Consider the following 27,390-nt stretch of genomic DNA (forward strand, 5'->3'; position numbering starts at 1 on the left):
AGGGCAGACCAATGTGTTGGGCCATGTGTTGAGCCAGAGACCAACCAGGACGAGGCCCCAGGGTGGAGTCGAAGGCGGGAGGAGCCAAGGTGGGAATGACGCCTTGACAGTCGTGGACACCCTGGGGACGACCGACGGAGATGCAGCCCTCACAGATGGAGACCCAGATGGAGCCGAAGAGCCAATGAGTCCACGATCAGCCGATGGTCCTGGAGAGCGAGGAGGAACCGCAAATCCAGAGGTCAGAGGCTGAGCCTGTGGGACCGAGGACAAAGGCGGAGTCGGGGGAAAGGAGGAGCCAGCCGAAGCCATAGGTGCAGGCAGGTCGACAACTGACCAAGACAGAGCCGGATGGACGAGGGAGCCCGGAGAAGGGAGGGAGGAGCCAAGGTGGAGCCGAGGGGTCGACGGACCGAGGTGGAGCAGGGGGCGCAGAGGTCTGAGGCGGAGACAGGGGATCCTCTGTGTAGGATTGAGCTGATGGTCTGAAGACACTCGGTATATCCAAATGACCAGTGGGAGGTGCAGTGGGGCTGAAGGACTGGTTGAGTGAGGAGGTGGGAGAGGGAGGGTGGGCGGGGATTCAGGAAACACAAGAGATTCAGGACTGGACAGGACCAGCGGAGACACAGGAGTATTGGGAAGAACAGGGAGCTTAGGGTTCACCTCTCCAAAAAAAGACAATCATGTCCTCAGAAAAAATGGCCATGTCCTCATATCCACCAGAGGCCAGTTCGTACTCACTCAGCGGTAGGAGTGTGGGCGGGGCAATCCTCCATATCCCTGAACTCCGAGCGAGCGGTCCGGATAGTGAGTGAGGCACGCGAGCTGAATGAAGTCCAGGGTGTGAGCTTCCAGCGGGTGATCTCCCTGCTACAGGCAGAGAAGTTTTACGGGGGGAAGGTCCATGGAAAAGTTTAAACAAAACAAAAAGGGGAAAAACGCCGCTCAAACAATTTTGGCCAGTTATTCTGTTACGGAGCTCCAAGGAGGAAGATGAGATCAGGCACAGATAATCCAAAATAACGGTCTTTAATAACAGTTCACTCAAAAACGTGTAACACAGACAATAACTGGCAACTGAAATGGGGAAAACTCAGGACTTATAAACCCAGGGGCTAATGGGATAATTAATGAAACAACAGGTGGTGACAATGAACTTAACAAGAAGTTAAAACTAGGTCAAAAACAGAAACTCAACACAGACATGCGACAGAGTGAATCTTATCCTTACTCCTGAAAAACAGTCAGCTCAATTCATTTTTATGTTTCAGGTGATTAAAAAAGAATGCAGACCTGTGCACAATAGCCACATATTGCATTTTGACATCATAATGAAAATTACAAGCTCCATTGTTTATTCAGTTAGCTTTAATGTTATAAAATTATTTTATTTATATTATAAGTATTGTGTGCTTGTTTGATATTTCCTTTAGGTTTCTAAATTTAATCCCACCTAGTGAACAACTCATCATCATTGTTCTCTATTTAAAACAGCGGGAGAGCTGTCCGTGGTTCTGAAACTCTTCACTTCCACAGTTCAGTCTTATATGAATATCATCTCATTACATCATACACTACATTAAATATACAGTTAATCTACCCTGTTGTTTTCGAAAATGTACAGACCTCATGAAAAACTCCCACTCACTGTCTTTGCATGAATATTTGCCCTGTGGTGTTCAATCAAAACGTGAACACACCGATCAATAGACCAGACTCTGTCCAGATGCACCGCCAACTGCTTGCCAAGCACTTACACTGACCAGCCTTATTTATAAGGCTATGCTGAGCAATATATTCAGTATTACACCTTTAATTGGGATCCTCCAGGGACCTTGTCAAAGGTTTCGAGAAAAGCTGGGATTTAGCACACACGCCAAACTTAAGTTCAGTGACCAATTACCGCCCTTCTCTTCAGAGGGGTTGCTGTATTACATCTCCTACTGTTGTATTATGAATGTAGTGCGGTGATCCAGCTCCCTTGGTTGCTTGTTAATACTCAACTATGGAGAACAGGTTTCATTAGCCTGTGTCAGACTATACTGCTGCAGGCCATCAGAGGCTGCTTTAAACATCAAGGCTGCAGCAGTGCCTTATCTTACTAATGAACATCAACCGGTATAGGCTAAAACGCACACCAGCAACCATTTAAGTGTGTTTAAGTGATTAACCTATCAAGATCAGAGGAACACCATGGAGGTTCTTTGATGGAGTGTAAGCAAACACCTCCTGGTTAATATACGCTACAATCCCAGAATCTGATTAAATTGTTTATTGAAGACCTGTATTACACAGGATAAAATATTAAAATGTTAATTAAAACATATAACTGTCTCTGGGCAGATCCCAGAAATTGCTAGAGTTAAAGCTGAGGAGATATATTATCTCAAAGCAGAACCAGTTTACAGTTGCATTCTTTGTCAGAAAAAAATGTGTTTTTTAAACAGCATAGAAACAACATGTCAGAAAGTTTGAATAGAAGAAGCTGAAAAAGCACAGGAGAAGTGAAGGTCAATGTGCGTCAGTGAGTGAGTGAAATTACTAGGATAGAAGGAGAAGATGTGCAATGATGAACTGTTAACTAAAACAGATGAGAAATAACATAAATGTCATTTACTCATTTACATACGCATAGAGGATCTTTTGTCATCCTGAAAATGTTTTTCTTTGACATCATCATAGAGAACAATCAAAACTCAAATAAACCATTTATGATGGTTTTAAAAGCTGATTGCATGGCCAATTACTGCAGATATACAACAATACTTTACAGTTTTAAGCACTGTTTTAGGCCAAGTGGGACACTTCTTTAAAACTGTTCAACTGATCAAGGTGGTTAGGGCTGGTAGATAAACCAGTCACTATGTTCCAAAAAAACATTTTAAGCTGACATAATTTTGAGGCTGACGCATATACTGATTTCTTAGTTAATTTGTATAGAAAAATTTTTTTAACCCCCGGTTTCACAGACAAGGTTTAAACCTAGTCCTAAAATGTAAGTCTAAGCTGTTTCAACTGAAATAAACTTGCATTGACTGATCTTAAAATATATCAGTGCCTTTGTTGTGTCTCAAGATGCACACCGGTAATGTTTTTGTCTAAGCATGTTTATAAAAACTACTTAAATGTCTTAACTGAACTATGGCCTAATCCTGGCTTAGTCTAAGCCCTGTCTGTGAAACCAGGCCTATATGTGATATTGTATTATTTAAGATGCACACTCATTTGCTGTAATTCCACAATTACTATCCCACTTTTGCTAAAAAAGAAGAAGAAGAAGCTTTTATCAGTGCTTAATTGCAAATGTACAAAAAACTTCTCCTCTTTGCATAGTTCACCCTATTTATTTTGTGTTAAGTTATTTGAATGGTCCATATACTTTTCTGGAATGTATTATTTTGTGGCAAATCACAGTTTTGTGATGTTATTTTTTGCAGTGATTTTTCAGTGTTCCTGTAGTTCAAACAGTATACTATAGAGCAATGCCAAGCTCATGGGTGTGATTTCCAGTGAATCCATGAACTCAAGTCACTTTGGCATCTGGCAAATTGTATTAATATTTACTGCTCTTATTGACTTAATGATTTGAAGATGTCTTGTGTAATGTGTATATGTACAGCACCATAGAGTCCAAGACAAATTTCCCTTCAGCGACAATAAAGCAATATACATTTCAGTTCACAGATTTTGTAATATTAAATTCATAATGACTGTGCAAACAGAAATAATGGGCTATTCATCCTGAATATACATATTATGGATAGACTTTTAATGACAAATGAAAGCAGCCATTATTTTCAGACTAGGGCTACTTCAAAAGTGTTTAATAAAGGAAGGTAATAGAACATATACTCTCTCTCTCTATTTGTCTGTCACACACACACACACACACACACACAGGCGCGCGCCTATAAAAAAGACCTTCACGAAACAAAAACAGATTCATAAAACTTCCAGGCACACAAAAAGAAACATCCATTTTCAGTCACAGGCACACTTAACAGACAACTTTTCGTTTGCTTTCATGTTTATTTAGGTCCCTCCCAGAGGAAATCTGCGTCTTACCTGCCAACCGCTTGAACATAATTGCTTATTATACTTCAACGTCATCGCGCATCAGTCATATTTAATTATTTATTTCACTGTTCATCTCCACGAGCCTCATAAAAGACTGTGCAGGGAGGCTGAAGAACAGTGATATGTGAATGGCAGATGGACGTGTGAAGTGTGTGAAGCAGTACATTGAGCTGAGCGTTACTGTAGACGACTCCACAACACTTTGGCTGTGCCGATATGACAACTTTTGATTTTTCCGACGTGGAGGCATTTTTGGATTGCCATCCGGAGCTTTTTGAGGAATATCTCGCCAGGAAGGGAAAATGTGACACCCTGAGCAGGTGGCTCAAAGAGCATCCGCCGTCCAAAACCTCTCCGGCGGAGGAGAAACGCGGGGTCGCGAGGGATCCCTTCTGGCCCACGAACCCCGACGGACTGAAGCGCAGATCGTCCCACATGGAGCTCCGCAGGAACTTCGCCCGCTCCAAAGCGATGACGGCGCACCGGACATACGACGAGCACGTCAGTCTCACGGCGCACGAGTCCCAGTCGAGTATGCGACGGCGCGCGCTGCTGCGGAAAGCCAGTTCGTTACCGCCGACCACGGCGCACATCTTGAGCGCGCTGCTCGAGTCCCGGGTGAACGTGCCTCAGTATGCCTCCAGCGCCATTGACTACAAATACAGACTCAAAGAGTCCAACGAGAGGGAGTTCTTTCTCGAGCTGGTTAAGGACATTTCTAACGAGCTTGACATGACGAACCTCAGCTACAAGATTCTTATCAATGTGTGCATCATGGTAAACGCAGACAGGTGTTCGCTTTTCCTAGTGGAGGGACCGTCTCATAAGAGAACACTGGTGTCCAAGTTTTTTGATGTGCACTCGGGTACGACGGTGCGACCCTCTTCAAGCACTCTGGACTCAAACGAGGTGCAGGTTCCGTGGGGTAAAGGCATCATAGGTTATGTAGCAGAACACGGAGAAACCGTCAACATCCCGAACGCATACGAGGTAGAACTGCAACTAATTATAATACTGACAATTGCGCAGTCAGTGGTTGCGAATTATTATAAGAGGTTTGATGGTTTAACTCAAAGAACGTCGAAGCAAAAGGTTAAGAGGTTTTTTTTAAGCATATCCTTTTAACAAGGGATTTTGAACTCTATGGAATTATACAAGTTAGATTACAAGTTAGTGGTGCGCAATTTTACCTGTTGCCAAATAGACACTAAATAACTTCGCTTTCGCCAGAGGTAACCATGACAACAGTTGTGTGGTCATTATCGATCGGTACGCAAAACAAACAAAAAAAAAATTATGAAAGACTATTAGGCTACATAACAAATCACCAAACTAAGTGTATTTTATTTTTCATTTGCATAACTGACGTTTGGCTAACTCTAGTTATAATTTACGTCGAGCAAGACAAAAATTGACAGCTTGCGCCAGGGACTTATGTGCAGTGTCCATAAAAAATAAAGTTATTGGGGAGCCCGGGGCCAGTTGTCACAAGTTTTACTCCAGTGACTATTTATCAGGTATAGGTTTATTTTATACAGTAGGCCTTGGCTACAAAAAAAAAAAAAAAAAAAACTATTTAACATTATTACACATGCAGTCTATTATAGACTTTTAGCTACATTTAAAGAGTAAATTAATTATGAAACAAAACTATTCATGAAACAAACATTTTAAGAGCTGACATGTAAATGTAAAATCACTGTTTTGGCCAACACATAACATTTAAAAGTTCAGTATTTCAAGTAAAATCTACCTTCATTATATTCAGTAGCTTAGCTTGCTCTCTTGTTTACCCAACAGCTATGGCAAAAATATTAAACTTTAGTATGGAGGATAGTATAGATGTGCCCTTAAAGATTTGTGATTTGTACAGTTTCTGCTGCCAAGGCTTTGAGTCGCTGTCTGATTATTTTGATTATGTCAAAAGGTTCAAGAACTTAACATTCCCCATGTGAAGATATCACGATTACAGTGTTGGCTGTTTCCCTATCTTCAAATGCACACTACCAGTCGTGCGTACACATCATTATATCATGGCCACAGGCAAGCCTTCCCTAGTAAACTGTGGTCAGAGGAGATCCATTGATGCAGTGCAATGAATTTGCCACTATCCTATCACTCAGTTGGAATTTTATACTTTTGGTGGCAATGAATGCAGTTTGTCCCCAAACCACCTAAAAAGTGATGTAATATGCTACAAGATTTATCTGAAATGTAACAACTACAAATAAATTTTCATGTAGTTTTTCCCATTCCCCATTGTGAAGTTGGAAGAATTAGCATTTTTTGGTTACACTTTTAAGGTGTCCTTGATACTGAGTAATATTAAATGACAACATGTACTTAATATAGGTTTGAAATTAGATTTGGTTTAGGGTTAATGGCATGTATTTATGAAATATATACTCTTATCACTAAAAGTACAGGTAACATGTAACAAGGACACTGTAAAAACAAAGAGTTACCATGCTTTTTTTCCCCAAATCATCTTGAGTTGGTTTTGAATGAGGTAAAGTACATAAGTGGATTTGGGATTGATGTATGCGTAAAAAAAAAAAAGGAAAATGTTCAATTTTTCAAAAGTAGTCTTTTATAATAACATAATTAAAAAATAAATCAAAACAACCCAATTATAAACAGATTTTCTTTTACAGTTATTATCTACTGTATAATGTTATCTAATTATTATCTCTAACAATTATTTTCTATAACAATACACATTGAAAAAAAAATTATACATTGAATTTACAAATGTTTTTTTAAGGTAGGCTAAGTGGTTGAAATGAATTTATTTTAGCTCCATTTAAATACATTTAGTTAAAAGTTAGTCAACTAAATTTGTTTATTTACATGTAGCTAAAATAAATTGATTGCAACCACTTACCTTAAATTGTTTTTGTAAATTCAATGAATCATTTTTTTCAGTGCAATAACTTGTCATAATGAATGCACGTTTATTTTTGCATCTAGCTACAATGTTGTGCCTCCTTTGTACTGTGTAGGACCATCGGTTCAGTGATGAAATCGACAAGCTGACAGGCTATAAGACTCAGTCCATTCTGTGCATGGCCATCCACAACAGTGACGGTGAAGTCATCGGTGTAGTGCAGGCCATCAACAAGAACCCCAGCGGAACTCCATTCACTGACGATGATGAGAAGGTACATAAGCTTTCTTCTCCTTTTCGCTTGGCTTCATGCTGATTTTATATTCTAAAGCATCTGCTCCAGCTAGTGGATTTATAGCCTGTTACATTCTCCAGATGCCTATTACTATATTGCCCAAACTTTAACTGGCAAAGAAACTCTAGAGTGTGAATGTAATTGCTGTGCTAAATCAAAAGAGATCGATGAATTAGCACCTTGGTGAATATCCTTCTATGCTGGAGTACCAGTAGTTCTAGATTTAGAAAATGAGTTATTCATATTTGATTTATTCTTTATTCAAAAGCTTAGAAACAGAAACATAACCAGTTGAAGCCCTGTGGTAATTTTGCACATTTATTGAGTTACTGCACATATAAAATCTAACTGATATTGGGAAAATTCCAACTGGAAGAGAGAATCCCTATACCCTACTCACTCCAAATGACAGAACCCTTGAAGTGGCAACTTTAGAGGGAGCATGAAGCTGTTTGAAGTGCACTCGGTGAGTGGAGCATTGAAAAACAATGTCATTTAGACATTATCTTCACCTGGATTGGTTCTGTAAAAAGCGGTAACCTGCAATTGTTACGTTAAAGAGCTATATGATCTTACCCTTAAATTTAGTTTTTTTGGTGTAACCTACTTTAGGTTGATTCAGTAATGTTAAATAAAAAAATTTCTTTAAATAAAATCATTTGATGTAGATGTTTCCATATGAAGCACATTTTTTAGGTAACTATTTTTTTACGGTGCAATGTAATGTGGCGTCCATCACCCCATTAGCTGTTCTTACCCTGAAAAAAATGGTAACCTAAAAACAGAAATATCTACATTAACTGGTTTTAAGTCTGGAATATTATTTAATATTGACAAATCAACGTAAATTGCAGGTCATCACAGTGTATGTTCCAGAAATGTTCCTATTATTGCCGTTAAATTAATCGATGCAAATGAATATACATTTTATAATGACATTTTAAAATATGTTTTATATATGTTGTGCGTTCCCTCTTTAATTGATAAAATTATAAAAGACCCTGCAGTATAGTTGGATTTACCTAACTTATCTACTATTAAACACATTTCTTAAACATATTTAAACTTCATGTGAAATGCATGACGAAAGTATGTGCAATGTATTGCAACAAAATACTACTAGAACTAGAATTATTCTGTTTACATGTTAACTCGAATTCTTAAATGATCTAGCTTTAAAATGAATCGCAAGGACTCGCCACCCTGGGTAACATGACCATAAATGATCAAATTCCTTGAAGTGAACATCGTGTATATAACCTTCGTGAAAGGGTCCTTCATGAAGGGATTCAGTTGTTCACTTTCTTTTGGAATGCCCATACAAATTATGTCCCATGCTTGTCAAGGGTGCAAAACCATTTGCTATTCGCCTGCTCAAAATTGTTCTCAGAACACAGAGGTTATCTTTGTCATTGGCTAAATCAGCACATGTGAATGCCATACCTCAGAATCAACTCTTACATTTCAGAGCAGCAGATCCAGTACTGCAGTCTCTGGGCACAAGTCAGTCTGTACCTGCACATCTCAGCCCTTCACTTTCATCGCTGCTTCAAAACAGCTCTCTATAGATAGTAATTAATAGCACAGAATTTCTCTTTAGAATTATTTATGCCAAGCAGCACTGAAAGCAGATACACAGGCTGTGCTGTTATAAATGCCCTAGAAATAAACTGATGAACTGATGTAATGCCTCCAGTTCTTCTGCTATTGTTTTTTTGTCCTCTCAATATCTCACCGTCATGCATCAATCAGACTAAAGCTTTGAAAGCATCACACTTCTCTCTACAGGTGCTTCAAATGTATCTACCATTCTGTGGAATATCGATCTCCAACGCCAAACTCTTCTCCGAATCCCGCAAGGAGTATGAGAGGAGCAGGGTGAGTCAAGACCTGCAGAAATGTTACTGAATAAAACTCAGTTTTCCAGACTGATTCAAAATCTGCCTCTAGACTTCTAGCCGTCTCAGACAGTGTGTTGCTTGATTTTGTAAGCTTGTTTACAATCCTCAGGTCTCAAGGTTTCAAGTATTGTATCATCTGCTTGAAGGCCTGTGTTATCTGAATACATTTCGAGCTGTTGCTGTTGTTCCTCAAGGCCCTGCTGGAGGTGGTGAATGATCTGTTTGAGGAGCAGACGGACCTGGAGAAGATCGTGAGAAAGATCATGCAGCGCGCGCTGACATTGCTGCAGTGTGAGCGCTGCTCGGTGCTTCTGTTAGAAGACATCCACTCTCCTGTGAGATCGCTTTTTAGTACCCCTTTTCTGGCTGGCATGATTTTGGTCCATCCTTATTTTTTGTGATTTCTTATCTTTCTCCATTCTTTCCACCTTACACCATTTTTAGCTGATTCAGCTGGGCATCCTCTCATTGGCTTTTACATTAGTCTTTATTTAAACACAGTAATAGGTTAGCATTTTAGCATTTCCGGTTACATTGTCCTGCAGTCAGTAGGTTTTTTTGAATGAATTTTGGTTTTCTTTGCGCACAAAAAAAGTGTTCTCGTAGCTTCATAACATTACGGTTGAACCACTGGACTATTTTAACAATGTCCTTACTACCTTTCTGGGCCTTGATCATGGTAGTTGCATTGCTGTCTATGGATTTCATCAAAAATATTGGTAACACTTTATTTTAAGGTGTCCATAATATAGAGTAATTACCTAGTTAAGTACTTAGTATCAGCTGTTGTACTTACATGAAACAAAATGTACTTACCATGTAACTAAGCTATGGAACAGCCTATACTTACAGTTTGTAATTATGTACATGTAATAGGCAGCTACTGTTACACATATGTAACAGAACGAGTCTGTTACACAGATACTTACGTGTTGCAGAGTTTATACAACGTTCAAAACAAGTATACTTCATGTGTATCTATACTGTACAACTTATCCAGCTGCACCTTAGTTTGATGTAACCCACAAGTACACAGCTTAAATACATGTAATACCTTTCTAATTACATTAAAAATACATTATATTACACAAACATAAGCTACTTAAAATAAAAAGTGTATCAAGATTGTACTTAAGTGTACTTCATGTGTATCTATATTGTACACCTTATCCAGCTGCACCTTAGATTGATTTTAACCCACCAGTGCACATCTTAAATACATGTAATACCTTAAAATTACGGAAACTTACACAGGCATAAGCTACTTAAAATAAAGAGTATCAAGATTGTACTTAAGTGTACAAGTAGCTGTGCAACAGAGTTACATATGTGTAACAGTAGCTGCTTATTACATCTACATAATTACAAACTGTAATTACAGGCTGTTCCATAACTTAGTTACATGGTAAGTACATTTTATTTCATGTAAGTACTACAGCTACTACTAAGTACTTAACTAGGTAATTACTCTGTATTATGACACCTTAAAATAAAGTATTACCATATCATCTTAATTTGTGTTCCGAAGATTAACGAAGGTTTTACGGGTTTGGAACGATATGAGGGTGAGTAATTAATGACAGAATCTTCATTTTTGGGTGAACTATCCCTTTAAGATAGATACTGTGATGATTTAATATATGACATAAAATACATCAGTTATATCACTTTGTGATTTTTTAAAAGCTTTTTAAAAAGGTGGTTTCTAACAAGTATCTAACTGAGAATAAAGAGGTTGTTGAGGACCTTAAACGTCATCACGCAGAACTAGTCCACTTTTACAGCCTCATTGTATTTATAATCATGCTCCTGCAAACTATTCTAACTCAAACGTATTTTTTTTATTATTATTTTTAAATATAAAAAACTGAAAGAGTTGTTAAGCGTAGTGATTGTGATTTTAAAGTCATGTCACTTGTTTGTAGCCTACGTTTAGCTTTTAACTTCTGGTGATTTTATTTAGGCTTCAAAATTCATAACAGTTGTCTTCATTTTTGAAGATTATCATGATGTACTAAACATGTAAGAATTTTAAACATATAGCTCATTACTCAAAAACTCAAAAGCCTTTTTGTCAAGGGAATCTGGGTGATGTTAATTTCTGGGTTGGCCTACAAAATACGTCATCACTGTAGTGCTCTATATAGCTAGACTTGATAAAAAACAGTCTGTGCTTTTTCTTTGCAGGTGACTTGTATTTTGTGTATAGTTATCACTGAATATGTATACCGTTCATCCAGTAGAGGGCACAGTGAATAGCTTGAAATGACACTTGCATTGCTTTACAGCAAGTGTTTTACAGCAAACACTGAATATTTTCTTGAGAAAATATCAAAACCTAGTTGTTCTCTCACTGTGTTCATAGGTAGTAAAGTTCTCCCAGACGTTTGAGCTCATGTCTCCACTGTGCAGCGTTGATCATGACATCAGGTGAGAATAACAGGACTATTCATATGGTAAACTGCTTAGCATATATAACCTAAGTGGGATTTCAGCAAATGTATACCAAGCTCAGTATGTGTGTTTGTGTGTATGTGTGTGCATTTGACAAAGTCAGCATGGAGAAGGTGTCTTGCTCAGACTGGCTGATCAATAACAGCATTGCTGAGTTGGTAGCATCAACTGGGCTGCCTGTTAACATCAGTGACGTCTGTCAGGATCCCCGCTTTGATGCTGAGGTGAGTAGAACACACCTTCACAGACCACTTTCATGTTCATTTTGATCACTTGGCCCAAAACAAATTATGATTCCAAGCCCACGTCTCTCTCATGGTGCCAGTTGAGTCTAAAGCATACAAGCAGCAGTCATCTACGTAGTATGCCCTTGTGAAAAAGAAGTACACTTAAGCATACTTTAAAAAGTATTTATTATGGAAAAATATGCTTTAAAATTATATACTTATAAAAGAGAATGGGGGATAGAGAGAGAGAGGAAAAAAAAAAAAAAAACAGACAATTTGCTTCGATACCTGCTGACAAAAAGAGAAAACAACAGAAGACACAACAGAAGACACAACATCAGAGAAACTGCAGCAACAACCAACATCTGTATGAATCACAATAAATTCTAAATGTTAAATGTTATTGAGCAACACGCATAACTAATATTACAAAATAAGTTTTGAAGCAACAGCAGATCAGAACAATGTGTGTCTGTGAGCACCCGTTTTTACACCAATGTGAATGCTTGAGTGTACACCTGTGTGTGTGAGCGCGCTTGTGTTCATAAGGTTCCTCCATGTAAATGTTTAATAGTGTGTGTGTGGGGAACAACAGCCCCATCCCGCAAGGCATGAAGCAGGCATGGAAGAGACCCAGGCCCCAAACATCCGGAGGCCCCCCAGGGCACGGGACCCCCAGGGGAACCACCGCAGGGACAACTGCGGCCCCCACCCAGAAAAGGGCAGAGGAGAGCCCGAAGGTGGGACATCCGACAGCCACAGTATAGACACCCCAGGGTGCCGTGGCGGCAAGCCCGCAGGCTCCGCCGGCAGCCGACCACACCAGGGCAGACCGAGCCCTGGGCCCGGAGATCCAAGGGCCCCCCACCCCCCAACCGGGGCCCAGCAAGGCCAGTAGGGCCAGGCCCCGCCAAGCGACCGCCGAGAGTGGGCCAGCGCTCACCCGAGCATCCTGCCCCGGCGCGAGAAACCACCAACGCACCGGCGGCATCCTCCACCGGCAGGGCATGGTGGTGGGGTGGGGGTCGACTGAGATGATGAGTGAGGTGGAGTCTAAGGCCCGACCTGACACATAGACGTAGACGAACAAGCACACATATACACAAGCATACGTTCCCACCCTCATGCACGCAACGAATATTCTCACCTTCGCCCCACATGTAGACACACAAAAATGGACATGGTACCCACACTCACACTCCCTATATGCACTCTATACTCCTAGATCCAGGCACCACCACCCCCAGAGGGGTAATCAGCGCCCGATCCCGGAGCTGAACCCCCTTCGCTCTGGCGTGGGGACAGGAAGACCACCCCGGTCCCCGCAGCAGCAGAGAAGACCACCAGCCCAGACCCCGACCGGGCGGCCAGCTCATCCTCACAGCCCCCGGCCCCGGACAGAGAACAGAGAACAGGGGTGTGAGATAAAAGAAAAAAAAAAATGCTTCACCTCACCCGCTCAAATGTAGTGTTGGTGTGTGTTGTTCTAAGGTGCTTTAAAACAGGGGTGCTTTAAAACAGGGGAGGGGCACCCTCCACAAGCTTGTGTCAGCTCGTCCCCTCCCTAGAGCCCTCAATGTCTATGTGCAACTTAAAATTGAGAAGTGGGCACTGGCACCAGAGGGAAGGCTGAATGAACAGACCGCCCTCCGGATGCCATTCAGTGTGCCCACCCCCAAGGCCCTATATGTATGTGTCATGTGACAGTAAGTAATGAGAATGTCTAAGCTGTAATGTGTGATTGAGATGCAGGTGGCCACGAGGAGACAGAGGAGTACCACCTTCCCCGCATCCCAGCGACACACCCGCACCTCAAAACCCTACCTATGTGTTGGTGTGATGGAGCGGGAGAAGTGAAGCCTTAGGGATGGGGAGGAAAGCATCAGAGGGGGCAAAATACCCCCCCCTTTGGAGCCAGCTCCCCCGCTGACCCCCATAGGCACCCCCATTACCCCAAATCTGCCCAGGGCGGGGGGCCCAGGCCCATCCAGACCAGGGCCCATGGCAGCCCGGGGCGGCCCACCAGACCCCACAGCAGAGGAAAAACTACCCCACCCCATCACTCATTCAACTCCCAGACTACATAAGACAATAAGACACCCAGGTTAAGCCCGTTTTCCCTGCCTCTATTGGATCCCCCCCGCGGAGGCACCGATGTATCGAAGACCCCCACACCAGGGCCGGGCCCAAGCGCATGCACCAACCCATGCTCCCGGCGGCACACCAACCAGGACCCAAGCCCCCCAGGCCCAGCCGTAACCCCAACCGGGAGGCAGAGCGCCCCCAGAACCCTAAGCCCCCCCCGGACCAACCCTGGAACAGTGCAGCCGCCAGGCCGGCAACCTACGTCTGCCGGCACAGGCATCCCCAGTAGCGCCGCATGCAGCCGCCAGAAAAACAGCACCCAAGAGTCACCAATACCCCATCCAGGCCAAGATCGCAGCCCCAGCGCCGAACCCCCCAAGAAACCCACCCCCAGGGAACTCCCAGATGCCCCAAGCTCATATGGCCACCCCAACAGCAAAAACCACAGCCGGACAGAATCGGGACCCCCACTCACACTAGGTGATGGAGCTGATCAAAGGAGCCCAGAGAGATTGATCTAATGTGGCAGCAGAAGCTGTGTCAAGACTAATATAATCCCACAAATGATTTCTATATTGGTTGATATTAAGATTATTTTTATTTTTCCAGTTCATGAGGACAGTCTTCTTAGCAATGCATAGGGCAGTGAAAGCCATGTGGATTGTGTTACCTTCTGTAGTGACACCATCTAGGTCGCCCAACAAGCAGACTTTGATAAATCTTCACAAATCCTGTACCAGTACCTCTGAACAGGTGGACAGAACCATAGAGCGTGGATGTAATTGTCAGGTGTATTGCCTTGACAGTGTGAGCAGTTGTTAGAAGCTGTAAGACCCATCCTGAACATCCGATGACCTGTGTAGTGCACTCTATGCAGGATTTTGTATTGTATTAATTGTAAACCAGGATTTCTAATCAGTTCAAAGGTTTTTAAACATATCTGAGACCAGAAATTATGGTCCCAGTTTACTGCTAGATCTGCCTCCCATTTTGCAATAGGAAGTGATACTGATTCATCTATTTTGGAAAGTGTCCTGTATATTTTAGACATTAATTTGGGGGTTTTGAGATTAAGAAAATGATATACTTAAGTGTTGACTGACTGTAATGAACATGTATTATAGTATACATTTAATATTAAATACAATTAAATTGAACTTAAGAGTGCTTTTTTTACTCGCCTCAGTAGGACTAAAGTACATGTTTATATGTAATTTCATAATTACTTTAAATAACTTTAATTGTCCAATTGATTAATGTACTGCCAAATGTACTGGCAAGCATTCATGGTAAAGTAAAACGTAAATGTATGTCTATTGAAACTTTTTACATATATCATCTATTTAAATATATGAAGTAGTTTACATGTGCATAAGTACATTAGTCAGTGCATCAAAATAAATGCATTTCTTAAAGGAAAGACAAAAGATTATTAAAACAATGTTGTGAAATGTATTTTAAAGTGCACTTTTGTGTGTTAAGGAACCTTAGTCATAAAAGTGTACTGCAAGTACAGTTTTAAAAAAATAGAGCTAAAAAGAGAGAGAAAATAGAGAAATAGAGAAAACAAAATTAAAGTTCAATACAATTAAGGGCACTTCTTTTTTCACAAGTGTGTAAGCACCTTTAAGCATGTATATGAACCCAAGTGTACTCAAACACACACACACACACACACACACACCCGTACCATGTAAGCATTGTGTTTCCTACTCAGGCGGACCAGGCTTCTGGTTTTCATATCAGATCAGTTTTATGCGTCCCCATCTGGAATCGGACACATCAGATTATTGGTGAGTTTCCCCACACAAGTGCTTAACTGCTTATATACAAACCCACAAAAACAACAATTAAAATAATGTCTTACTTTATTTAGGCGTTGCCCAGATTCTGAATCGCTTGGACAGGAAGACATTTAATGATGCAGATCAAAGGTTATTTGAGGTGTGACTTTATTCCAATATTTGATGTTGGAATAAAATGGCCAGTCAATATTTTATATGTGAATTAGAGCCTTGCATACTTGCTTACATTACTGATGCTGTCATAAATCATACGCATGAGTAATTTTCCTTTCCGTTGTTCCTCACAGGCATTTGTTATTTTCTGTGGTCTGGGCATTAACAACACAATGATGTATAACCAGGTTAAAAAGACTTGGGCCAAGCAGTCTGTGGCTCTAGATGTGAGTAATATCTCTTATTGGTATTTCTTTTTAGGTTTTAAACTGCTCATTAACATAACAGCTAAATTGTTTGCCTGAATATAAATCTGTCAGACCAGTAGAGAGAATTTATTGTGCATGCGTGGTTTGGTTACATAGTGTGCATAGTGTATTGTTGTTTCTGTCTTTTCCAGATGTTGTCTTATCATGCTACATGCTCCAAGGCAGAGGTTGATCGACTGAAGGTAAGATTAAAATATGGAATTTAAGTCCATACAAACTAGATTCCTCAGCACTGAAAATATACTAATGTTTTAAATTTGTTATATATGTGAAGTTTTAGATGTTGAAACATTATTGACCACAGGTCTATTTACTATACCTTTAAAAATGATGTGTCAGTACAGTTTTTTTTTGTATTATTCAGAAATGAGGCAAAATTATGAAAAGTGACAGTAAACACGTTTTTTAAAATGTTAGAAAAAAAATCTATTTAAAATAAATGCTGAATAAATGAACTTTCTGTAAATCAAGAATCTTTAAAAGATTTATCACAGATTCCATAAATATATTAAGCAGAACTGTTTTCAACATTGATAATAATCAGAAATGTTTCTTGAGCACAAAATCTGCATATTACAATGATTTCTGAAGGATCGTGTGACACTGAAGACTCGAGTAATGATGCTGAAAAATCAGCTTTGCCATCACAGAAATAAATGACATTTTAAGATATATTAAAATAGAAAACTTCTTTTTCTTGTAATAATATTTCACAATATTACTATTTTTACTGTATCATTTCATGTTACTTTACTGTATATTTTCAAATAAATGCAACTTTGGTGAGCATAAGACACTTGAACGGTATACTGTATTTCAAGTAAATTACAACAAAAATAATGATTTTATTGATTACTTAATTTTTTTTAAAGATATCTGTTCATTTAAAACTTATTTGTCACATGCTATTTTGTGTATTATATGTCCTGTTGCATAGAAATAAAGCTGTTTAAATAAACTATAACTATAGCAAAAAGTAAAGCTCTCTTTAATTACCTATTTTATAATTTATAATTTAATAAATTATTAATTCAACATCTGATTCGTTGTAAATATTACAAATGCTTTTGCAATACGCTGTAACGCCTGTCTTGCTATAAAGCAAATTTGAATTTAATATCAGCAGCATTACAACTTACTGTATATGACCAGTACATTATTATCTTTACAGCGTGATACAACAAAATGTGATACAACACATCCATAAAAGGCTGGTATAAGATTCCCAGATCAGTAGCATATAGAAACTTTTTCTCCAGAGAGTCGTGATGAAAACTTCAAATTAAACTCATACATTAGAGAGATAGAAGTGTAAAAAACATCACAGCGCCCAACGTTTCCTAGAAATTTATAGATGGTGGGTCCCAGACTTGAGAGAGTTGAAGTATTAATAATTGAAAAGGCAGAGTGTAATATACTCTTTCTGTTTGAGCCCTCAGTGGATCAGGCTCTGCTCTGGTGTTTAATTGCCTTGCTACTGGAGTTGCTGAGATTGTCCCCTCTCCTCTCTCAGGCTGCTAAGATTCCCCTAAGCAGTGAGCTCGGGATTGATGAGTTCCACTTTAATGACTTTTCTCTGGACAACGACGCCATGATCACTGCCTCCCTGCGGATGTTTTTGGAGCTCGGTGTCGTGCAGAAATTCAAAATTGATTATGAGGTGAGGCAATCACCATCAGAGCGGGGACCAAACGCCAACCCTATACTGACTGGAAGAGTGAAATGCTGCTTACATATGTATGCTGTGTGAAGCAGGGAGCGCTGGGTTATGGATTGGGGAGAGACTGTGCTGCAGGCTGGTTTCGGGAACACGGGGAGGGTCTGGAGCTGTGGTGTGAATACTACAGCTTGCCTTTCTTTTCCTGCTCAGGTGCTGTGCCGCTGGCTGCTTACCGTGAGGAAGAACTACCGCACCGTAGCCTATCACAACTGGAGGCATGCCTTCAACGTCTCGCAGTGCATGTTTGTTATGATCACCGTAAGTCACAGATGATGATCGAAGTGGCCTGAGATATGTGATTTGATAGTTCACTCATGAATGAAAAGTCATCATTTATTCACCCTTAGTGAACCTTCTTCTTCTGTGGAACACAAAAATAGTAGAATGTTTAATTAAGCTGCTCTTTTCTGCACAATGAAAGTGAATGGTCAAATAAGACTTTCAACCCTTGTGAAAAAGGAGAGTGCTTAATTAGAGTATATTGAATGTGAGCTTGTTATTTACTTCAAATCTTTAATTATTTTAAAAAAACAGTATTTTTAAAAAACAGTACTTGAAGATGATACAATAAGTGCTATTTAAATCATCATCTTTTAATAATCTTTTGACATGCTTTAAAAGAAGTACACTTATTTTGATGTAATTGAAAAGTACTTCATTATCATTTTAACTGTGGTGTGTCATTCAATATTATATTTAAAGTTGATGTATTTGAAATGGACTAAATTGCAACTTAATCATTACAAATGTGTAATAATAACCAATATATTTAAAATAGTGCTGTTAAACGGTTAATCCCGATAAATCACATCCAAAATAAACGTTTTTGTTTACATAATGTATGTGTGTGTACTGTGTATATTTATTATGTATATATAAAAGCACACACATACAGCATATATTTTGAAAATATTTATATGTATTTACGTGTATATATTTATATTCATATAAATAATTACTTATATAAATATATCTAATATATAAACGTAAATTTTTTCTTAAATATACATGCATGTGTGTGTATTTATATATATATATAATAAATATACACAGTACACACACATATATTATGTTAACAAAATGTTTTATTTTGGATGCGATTAATCGTTTGACAGCACTAATTTAAATATGTTTAATTGCATGACATGCAAGTTTCAATAGAAATGACAATAAAGCATATTTTAGTTTATCACAAATCCTTGTCAGCACATTCAGCAGCATACTATAACCATATTTTAAAACAGAAGACCATAGAAATCATTATGAAATTGCATATTAAGATATACTTAAGTCCTAGTTAAGTGCCTACAAAAAACTGCATTTAGATTAATAAATACATTTAAACAGTAATACATTTTAATTTCATTGCAATTAACATGCAAGTGTCCAGAAATGTTACATTTAGTTCACTTTTGAAGTACATTATTTCAAGAATAAGTACTCCTTTTTAAAGTATGCTAAAGTGTACTTTATTTTCACAAGGTAAGGCTATATATTCAATGAATAACGGCTTTAATTCTGTTCGATATTGTTTGAATTGTATATTGCCCACAAGTCATATAGTGATTTTTGCTTGCTTCACATCCCCTGTCCCTATCCACATTCATTGTATGGCAGAGAAAACACCTTTGAAAAAGACAGTCATAAGAGTTTGGAGCAACATGAGTGTCAGTAAATGTCTTTCATTTTTGGGTGAACTATCCCTTTAATGATATTCTCAGGTAGAAGCTGTAAATGCCCATAGTTTAAATCAATAATGATCTTTCAAGCCATAATGTAATCACTGTATTGGAGGATTTGCAGTAGTAGGTATCTCTCTTGTGGTCCAGACTGCTGGGTTCCAGGAGGTATTGACAGACACCGAGACTCTTGCGCTTATGGTTGGGTGTTTCTGCCATGACCTGGACCATCGTGGCACAAACAACGCCTTTCAGGCAAAGTGAGTCAAAAGTCTGTCAATGTAAATTACATCAGTGGCTTCAGATTTTGACTTTGTATTTTCAAATAATGACCCAACAGTATAACACAGCACTAAAATTGTCATGTAAAAGTAAAATTGTTCATGGAAGAGGCATATCATGTAACCTGTCAGTGTTGGCATCTGTCTAATATGACTAACTTCTACTGACTGACCAATTTGTGCCAATTTTCTGGAGTTTCTGATTGGCTGCACAGCCTTAAACGACAACATGGGAGGTGTTTTCTCCTCCCTTTTTTTAAGGCTAAAGTCTTTTTTTATTTTGCAATCCTAATTTTGCATGTTTACATGGCTACTTGCATTTTATTATTTGCATTTAGTTTAACATTTTAGAATGTCTAAATATTTTTAAAGCATGAAACACCACCATTTGGGGTTGGTAAGATTTTTAAAAATGTTTTTAAAAAACATCTCACCAAGTGCTCACCAAGGCAGTATTTGTTTATTTATGCATAGAATTTATTTGTTTAAAAATACAGCAACAACAGTAATATCGTGAAATATTATTAGCAATTATTAACTGTTTTCCATTTTTATATATTTTAAAATGTAATTTATTCCTGTGATGCAAAGCTGAATTTTCAGCAGCCATTACTCCAGTCTTCAGTATCACCCTTCAGAAATCATTTGAATATGTTGATTTGGTGCTTATCAATGTTAAAAAACAGTTGTGCTGCTTAATATTCTGTTGAAATCCAATGCTATCTCACGACCAAAGGTGGCTAATTCATATGAATTCGTACGAACTCACTCATAAGATTTTGTACGATTTGTCGACCCCAGTGACAGGTAGGTTTAGGGGTGGGGTTAGGGGTAAGTCGTTTGTTCGAATTCATACGAATTGGGGAACTCATAAAATACATAGGATTTAGCAAAAATCTTACAAATTTGTATGAGTAAGGTCGTATAAATTCATACGAATTAGCCACCTCGTAAAATATGTACGAATTGCCATGAGATAGGGTTGGGAATCGCAATTATTTTAAAGTCTTTACCATCACTTTTGATCAATTTAATGCATATTTGATGAATAAAAGCATTAATTTAGTTTAAAAAACACATATTGACGCCACACCTTTAAACATAAGTATATCTGAGAATGAAAATTTGCATAAAATACTACAGATTGTTTCCAGAGAATTTATCAGATGACCTCAGATGATGCTAACCCTGGAACAACATATAAAATTACCAAATTTTGCTCAATCGCAAAATTTAATTGCAATCGCAAAGTTTTATCGTAGCATATACACATTGCAGTTAATAGTGTTCACCGTCTGTTTGATTACTTGTAATTTGTAACTAACTGCATGATTCTTACTGTGCATTTCTACCATAGTCTCCACTAATGACCTAATCCTAAATATAATGTAGAAACTTAAAATTTTCTGCTTTGCAATTATTTGTATCATCAAAAGCGCTATACAAATAAACTTGAATTGAATTTATCTTGAATTAATTTTTTTAAGAAATTTTTTATTCAAGAGATATTTTCTAAAAGTAATAAAAAAATATATATTTTGTCTCTTAAGTAAATATATTTTGTTTTAAGGTATTTTTACTGGAAAACAAGACAATGCTAATGAAGTGATTTTTATTTTTTTTTGTAGTGCAGTCTATTTAGCGTGACCTGTGTGTTTGTACAGCAACATAATGTGCTTCTTGTTCTGGATCTGATCTCTGTTGTGCTCCCAAAGGTCTGGGTCAGCACTAGCGCTGCTGTACGGAACATCTGCCACACTTGAGCATCATCATTTCAACCACGCCGTCATGATCCTGCAGAGTGAGGTGAGCATGTCTGTCAGGTCAGGTCTCAGTACTGAGCAGTACAGAACTCTTGTACTCTTATGTACTCTTATTTGCAATGAATTGTAGATTTGTTCATTATACAGTCCATGGTATATTCACTACTTAGCTGAAGCAAATGAAACAAATATTCAGTAAAGCAAATAAAACAAATAATAAGTAATTATGAAATGAATACTAGTTTGACTTTTCACTGAAATTATTATTCACACTTTTGGACTCCAGTGTTTGTGAAAACAATGATCTGCAGAACACAATGAATATTGTCAAGCAATGGACTAATAACCAGTCTCTCTCACACTTCTTTTGTAATGGATTTGCATAAATGACCTATTTTACCTTCGTCCACATTTGCACGTCTCAGTGGATGGAATGAATGCAAATAGATGTCAGCGTTTGATTAAGTGGCTGATTTAGCTCTGAGCTGTTTAATCATGACCAAGCTCTGTATCGATTTCCTGTAGACGTCCATTGAGCTTTTTTAACCAACACCAATTAACTGTGCTAAGGAGATTCCCCTCTTGGGTCAGCTGCACTGAAGCAAGGAGAGAAAGAAATTGCTTTCTATCCCAGAGACTGAACATGCATAGAGAACTTTGGAGACACACTCTTTATGAATGATACTCAGGGGTGTGAAAAGATTGCTGGTTTCACGATTGGCTTTATTTCATCAGAAAAGACCAGGCTTTATAGGAGCACTAGAACTTGGAATGAGAGATTGCTTTCTCCAAACTTTACTTGCTGTAGACTTTAGGAGAGTAGGTAAAGCTGTGCCACATTTTACTTAACCTTCCGATGCCTACTGTATCATACTGTATTTGATACACTAATTTCTAAGGCCTCTAAATTATAAACATGACCTTTTATGTGCCTTTTGTCATCTGATTTACAGTCTATACTTTTTTAGTAAGTAAAAGGCCTTGAATTTGTAAAAAATCCACTGGTTGTGGAAATCATGCATTTTGCTGTGAAATTTTTACTAAATCCGTATAGAGTAAACATAAGAATACCTTTTATATTGCTAGTAATATTTCAAGATGATACTTACTGGACTGAAGCTACATGCTGTAGGTTTACTTGATTATCCATACATCATTTTCAGAAAAATCATGTTAAAATTAATAATAAAATATTACAAATCAGGCTTTTGAGGAACATTTATTTGTACATCCTCCACAATAAAACTACAGAGCTTTGATCATAAAACTAAGCATTTTAATATAATATTACTAAGACATATTATTGATATTTGTATCGCTATGGAGACTATATTTATACACATTTAATGCAAGTAGTCTGCTATACTGATATAAAGATCTCATTGACTTAACATAATGCTATCAGAATTTAATTGTACTTTTTGGCCTTATAAGTATCAGCAGCTGCACCAAACTGCATATGTGTGCTCAGTTTGGGCCTAAGAAGAAAGCCTGATGTATCAAATGATGCTTGAAAATAATTTTTTTTTTTAATTATTATTTTGGAATTTTTTTATTATTATTCCATACTGTATGACAGGCTTCTGTCAGGGTTAAGCTGTCCGATAAAGCTCAAATTTATAGATCTAATTATGTTTTAAAATGCCTGTTATCAACTAAAATTAAATGAAAGCACATGGCCACAGAAATACGACTTCTTCCCCGCTGAGATTTTAAAAAGGTAAGTTGGCTCATTTTAGCAGTAAGCTGTGCCATTGTAAATGATCAATGACAAATATGGACATAAAAGCAATGCAGGACAAACCAAATACCAAACAGTTTCTCTCCTAAATAATCAAAAGGCTTCCAAATAATTTCATGTAATGAACTACATTATTATTTTTTTAAGAAGCTGAACAAATTCATTCAATATACAACCATCAATGTTCCAGGGATATATGAAATGTTACTCCCTCCTCACATTGTCATGCATTTGCACTAGATTAAGCGAGTGACCCAGTTTGCCAATTTAGACATCTTGCCCCAATCTTCCCTTACTATTGGATATAACATTTGTCATCTTTTTCTCCTTTTTATTTTTTTACAGGGTCACAACATTTTTGCTAATCTGTCCTCCAAAGAGTACAGCAACATGATGCAGCTATTGAAACAGGCCATTCTGTCCACAGATCTCACCTTGTACTTCAAGTAAGTAATAGTATCAAACAGCATGTGTTTCAATTTAGTCATAAAAAGAGGTAGCCCCCACAGCTTCAAACTGCTCTAAATATTCAACTAGATGCATGTAATTCACCTTTAGGCCACAAAGAGGCGCCCTTTGAATAGAGGCAGAAGAGGCATATTAAGCCCCTTTTGTGACTTTTGTTCAGATCCTGAAAGCCTGGTGTAGATCTGAAAGATGCCTTAAGGAACATTAAATAAAATTAACTTGAATGCAGAACCTTAAATGGTCAAATTTGCAATTAAGTAAAATTAAGTATTGGATTTTATTTTTTTCATTATCTTCATAATCCATTGGACATAAAAGAAGAAGAACCAAGTTCTTTGAGTGTGTTTTGTCGGGACAGTTCAGTTGGAGTAATGAAGAACATAGAGACATGTTCAGGTGAGTATCTACAACTTTTAAAATTGATAACAGAAATGCCAGGACCTGCTGTTAAAATACTATAAATATTTAAACATACCAGGTCTATGCTGATGACTGCGTGTGACTTGGGTGCCGTGACTCGACCATGGGAGATCTCAAAACAGGTTAGATCGACCCACATTGTTCCATTTTTGTCTTGTTTTCCAGGATAAATATCTTATTTGAGAGGGAAAATTGTAAGAAAATAAGATTTGTTTTGAGAGAATAAATATACATATCATCATATAATAGTTATATGCATCATCATATATAAGAATGGCAAAATATATACAAATTTGTCAGATTTATAAAGAAAAATTCTCAACAGGGTAAGAAAATGATTGTACTGCATATTCTCTGAAACCACTGCAGAGTATGTCGGGGTCATATCATAATGGACATTAAAATACAATGTCATAAATCTATGTTTCTAATTCCAGGTGGCTGAATTGGTGACCAGTGAATTCTTTGAACAAGGTGACAGGGAAAGATCAGAGCTGAAGTTGACACCGGCTGTATGTATTGTCTTACCAACAGATAACTTTGTGTTTTAAAATTAAATTAGCTGGTTTGTCAATCAACTCAGTCAAAATCAATTCAATTTTGCTCTCTCCTATCCAGGCCATTTTTGACCGCAATCGTAAAGATGAGCTTCCTGTGCTTCAGTTAGAATGGATTGATGGAATTTGCAAGCCATTATATGAGGTAAAACAGTTCAGTAGATAAAGCAAATCAATTAACTCCAAGTGATTAACTTTTATACAGTGGTGATAATGTATTTTATAGGCTCTTGTGAAGTTGAATAGAAAGCTTCAGCCGATGGTAGATGGAATTGATGCCAACCGAAAGAAGTGGGAGGAGCTTTGTCGGTCCTATCAGCAAACACGGAGAGCTTCTGAGTGCATCTCCAGTCTGGAGGCAGGAGGGACAGAATCGCCTCAGTGTTCAGACTCCACCCACGAGCCAGAATCACGTCAGAGTGAGGTGACCAATCAGAGCGAAGACTCCACCCACTGCGTGGAGCCAAATCAAGCCATGGTAGCCAATTACAAATATGAGGCGTAATGTGGCGATTAAAGGACGGCCCACTGAGTCAGGGGTTCCCAAACTACTTTTTCCTGAACCTCTTATACGCTGAGATTTTAAGTTAATATATTAATATTCTAACCACACATTTACATTCATAATGATCTGATGTTGGTTAATGGTCAAATGACTTTATTTTACAAAACAAATACAATAGTTCATATTTTTTCAATAAATGTTTATTTTAAAATTATTTATATATAGGGCTGCACAAATTGTCCAAAAAATATACTGCATTAATTTGACATACTGGTATATGGCGATTTTAAGAGTCATAGCTCATATGAAAACATATATTTTATTGCTGCTGATGAAACCATCTAAGACCTCTTTCAGGGTCTTTATTATTACTATTATTTTTTATTAGTATTAGTGTTAATACAAATGAAGTAATAAATGATTGATAATTATAAAAATAATTTCATTTTACACTAACTTTTTAATTTTACGAGTCTTAATTAAATTGCAGCCTTGGATAATCACACTAAGATAAATCACGAAGTGTGCAGCACCATTTATTTTAGTTTTGGATTTGATTTAATTAATTATTAGCTTCATCAACTCATGAACCCCAGAGGTTTCTAAACCCCACATCTGAGAAACCCTGAACCGAGTAATGACGACTGACACTTTTCCTATGTTCGTATATGAAAAAATGTGTTGCTAACCAAACTTTTTTATGTGGGCTGCTTTGAGATTTCTATTAAAATTACTTCAATCGTTTACAGCACAATTTAAAAACATTATAAAATGACTGGTTTTAAATAGAAAATATTTATTAAGAACCCATATTTTTGAGATTTTATCTCAGAAAAAAATATATGGTATATGTGACAAAACTGTGAATATGTGCAGGAAGTTCAGGTGCACAACAAATGTAATGTGAGAAATAGCAGTAAAGTGTTTCAAATGCTCAGATCTTGTTCAGTGAGTCTGTGCTGCTATATTGCAAGTTACAAGTTTGCTTTCACAAAACCTGGCATTATATGAAGATAAAACAGAGTTGCTGATAGGATTCCTATGCTTCAGATGCGGAAACTGAGCATGATTTGATGAATGTATAAATGAATATCACTGTGATCTTTTGCTGTTGTTTCTTTAGACTTGCATGGAAACACTGGAACACTATTATAACTGCTGATTGTGCTATAATTTTATATTGAACATTATACATACGCATTGTTGAATGTTTATTTATGCATCTGTCTCTTTTACCTGTCAATCAGGTCCTTGTAAAACAGTATAGGCTACATTACAACAACATTCACTGTGAAAAATACAGTAAATGTAGATTTAAACAGAAGATTATCTGGAATGAATGTGAAGTCCTCTGTCTTAAACCAGCTATTAGGGATTCGTCCTTGATAGCTGATTCCTAAGATGAACCAAAGTCAATTCTCACAATACTAAAAACCTGAATTTGTTGCATGCAAAATTAAAACCTGTTGTTGGAATGTGAGTTTTAGTGTTTACGTTTGTTACATTACAATTTAATATGTGAACTTTGTGTTTTTGAAAGCATTACAAATGCCATTAAATGCATGCTTCAGAGCTTTGACAACAGCAGCTTTCTGCTTTAAATGGGAGTTAAACTCTCAGTGTTGCAGTTGTCCTACTAATGTTTTTTTCTTATGTGCACTCAGTCAGATTATGCTCTTTCAGTTCAGTCTGTCTGCCTTATTCAAATGAAATGTAATTATTTTTGCATTTATTATGAATTAACATTTTAAAAAAGAAAACCATTTATATTCATACACTAAAAAAGAAGGCCACAAATAGCTTTATATTTTATTAGCTAACATAAAATGCTTATATATCTATGAAAGCTTGTTTCTGACCACATAAAAAAGAAAAGAAAAAAAAGTTACTATTTTAAAGTTTTTTTTTGTTTAGTTTTTTTTACACGTTACATGTACTTACTATTATAATAGCAATTATTTGTGCATAATTACATGCAAGTAACCCTAAACTAAACCCTAATCTATCACTACCCATATAGTGAGTACATGTAGTTAATTAATATTACTCAGCACTTAAATGAATAATTACACTGTAACAAGGACACCTTAAAATAAAGTG

General features: G+C 37.7%; 1 protein-coding gene across 1 annotated transcript; it reads left to right on the forward strand.

The window, feature by feature from the left end:
* Window positions 1-4,296: 4,296 nt before the first annotated feature.
* On the forward strand, window positions 4,297-25,290 carry LOC306878522 (dual 3',5'-cyclic-AMP and -GMP phosphodiesterase 11A-like; the record flags this gene model as incomplete). Its single annotated transcript, XM_079430964.1, has 20 exons — window positions 4,297-5,070; window positions 7,083-7,241; window positions 9,051-9,140; window positions 9,358-9,498; window positions 11,529-11,593; window positions 11,721-11,841; window positions 15,647-15,722; window positions 15,806-15,873; window positions 16,022-16,114; window positions 16,288-16,338; window positions 17,670-17,816; window positions 18,027-18,134; window positions 19,706-19,815; window positions 21,552-21,642; window positions 23,686-23,786; window positions 24,127-24,204; window positions 24,287-24,350; window positions 24,666-24,740; window positions 24,847-24,930; window positions 25,012-25,290. 20 exons carry the CDS (start codon window positions 4,297-4,299, stop codon window positions 25,288-25,290), a joined length of 2,775 nt encoding a protein of 924 aa, XP_079287090.1.
* Between the last annotated feature and the right edge of the window lie 2,100 nt (window positions 25,291-27,390).

Source organism: Barbus barbus (genome assembly GCF_936440315.1).
Source record: "Barbus barbus genome assembly, chromosome: 12".
In the NCBI taxonomy this organism is placed as follows: Eukaryota; Metazoa; Chordata; class Actinopteri; order Cypriniformes; family Cyprinidae; genus Barbus; species Barbus barbus.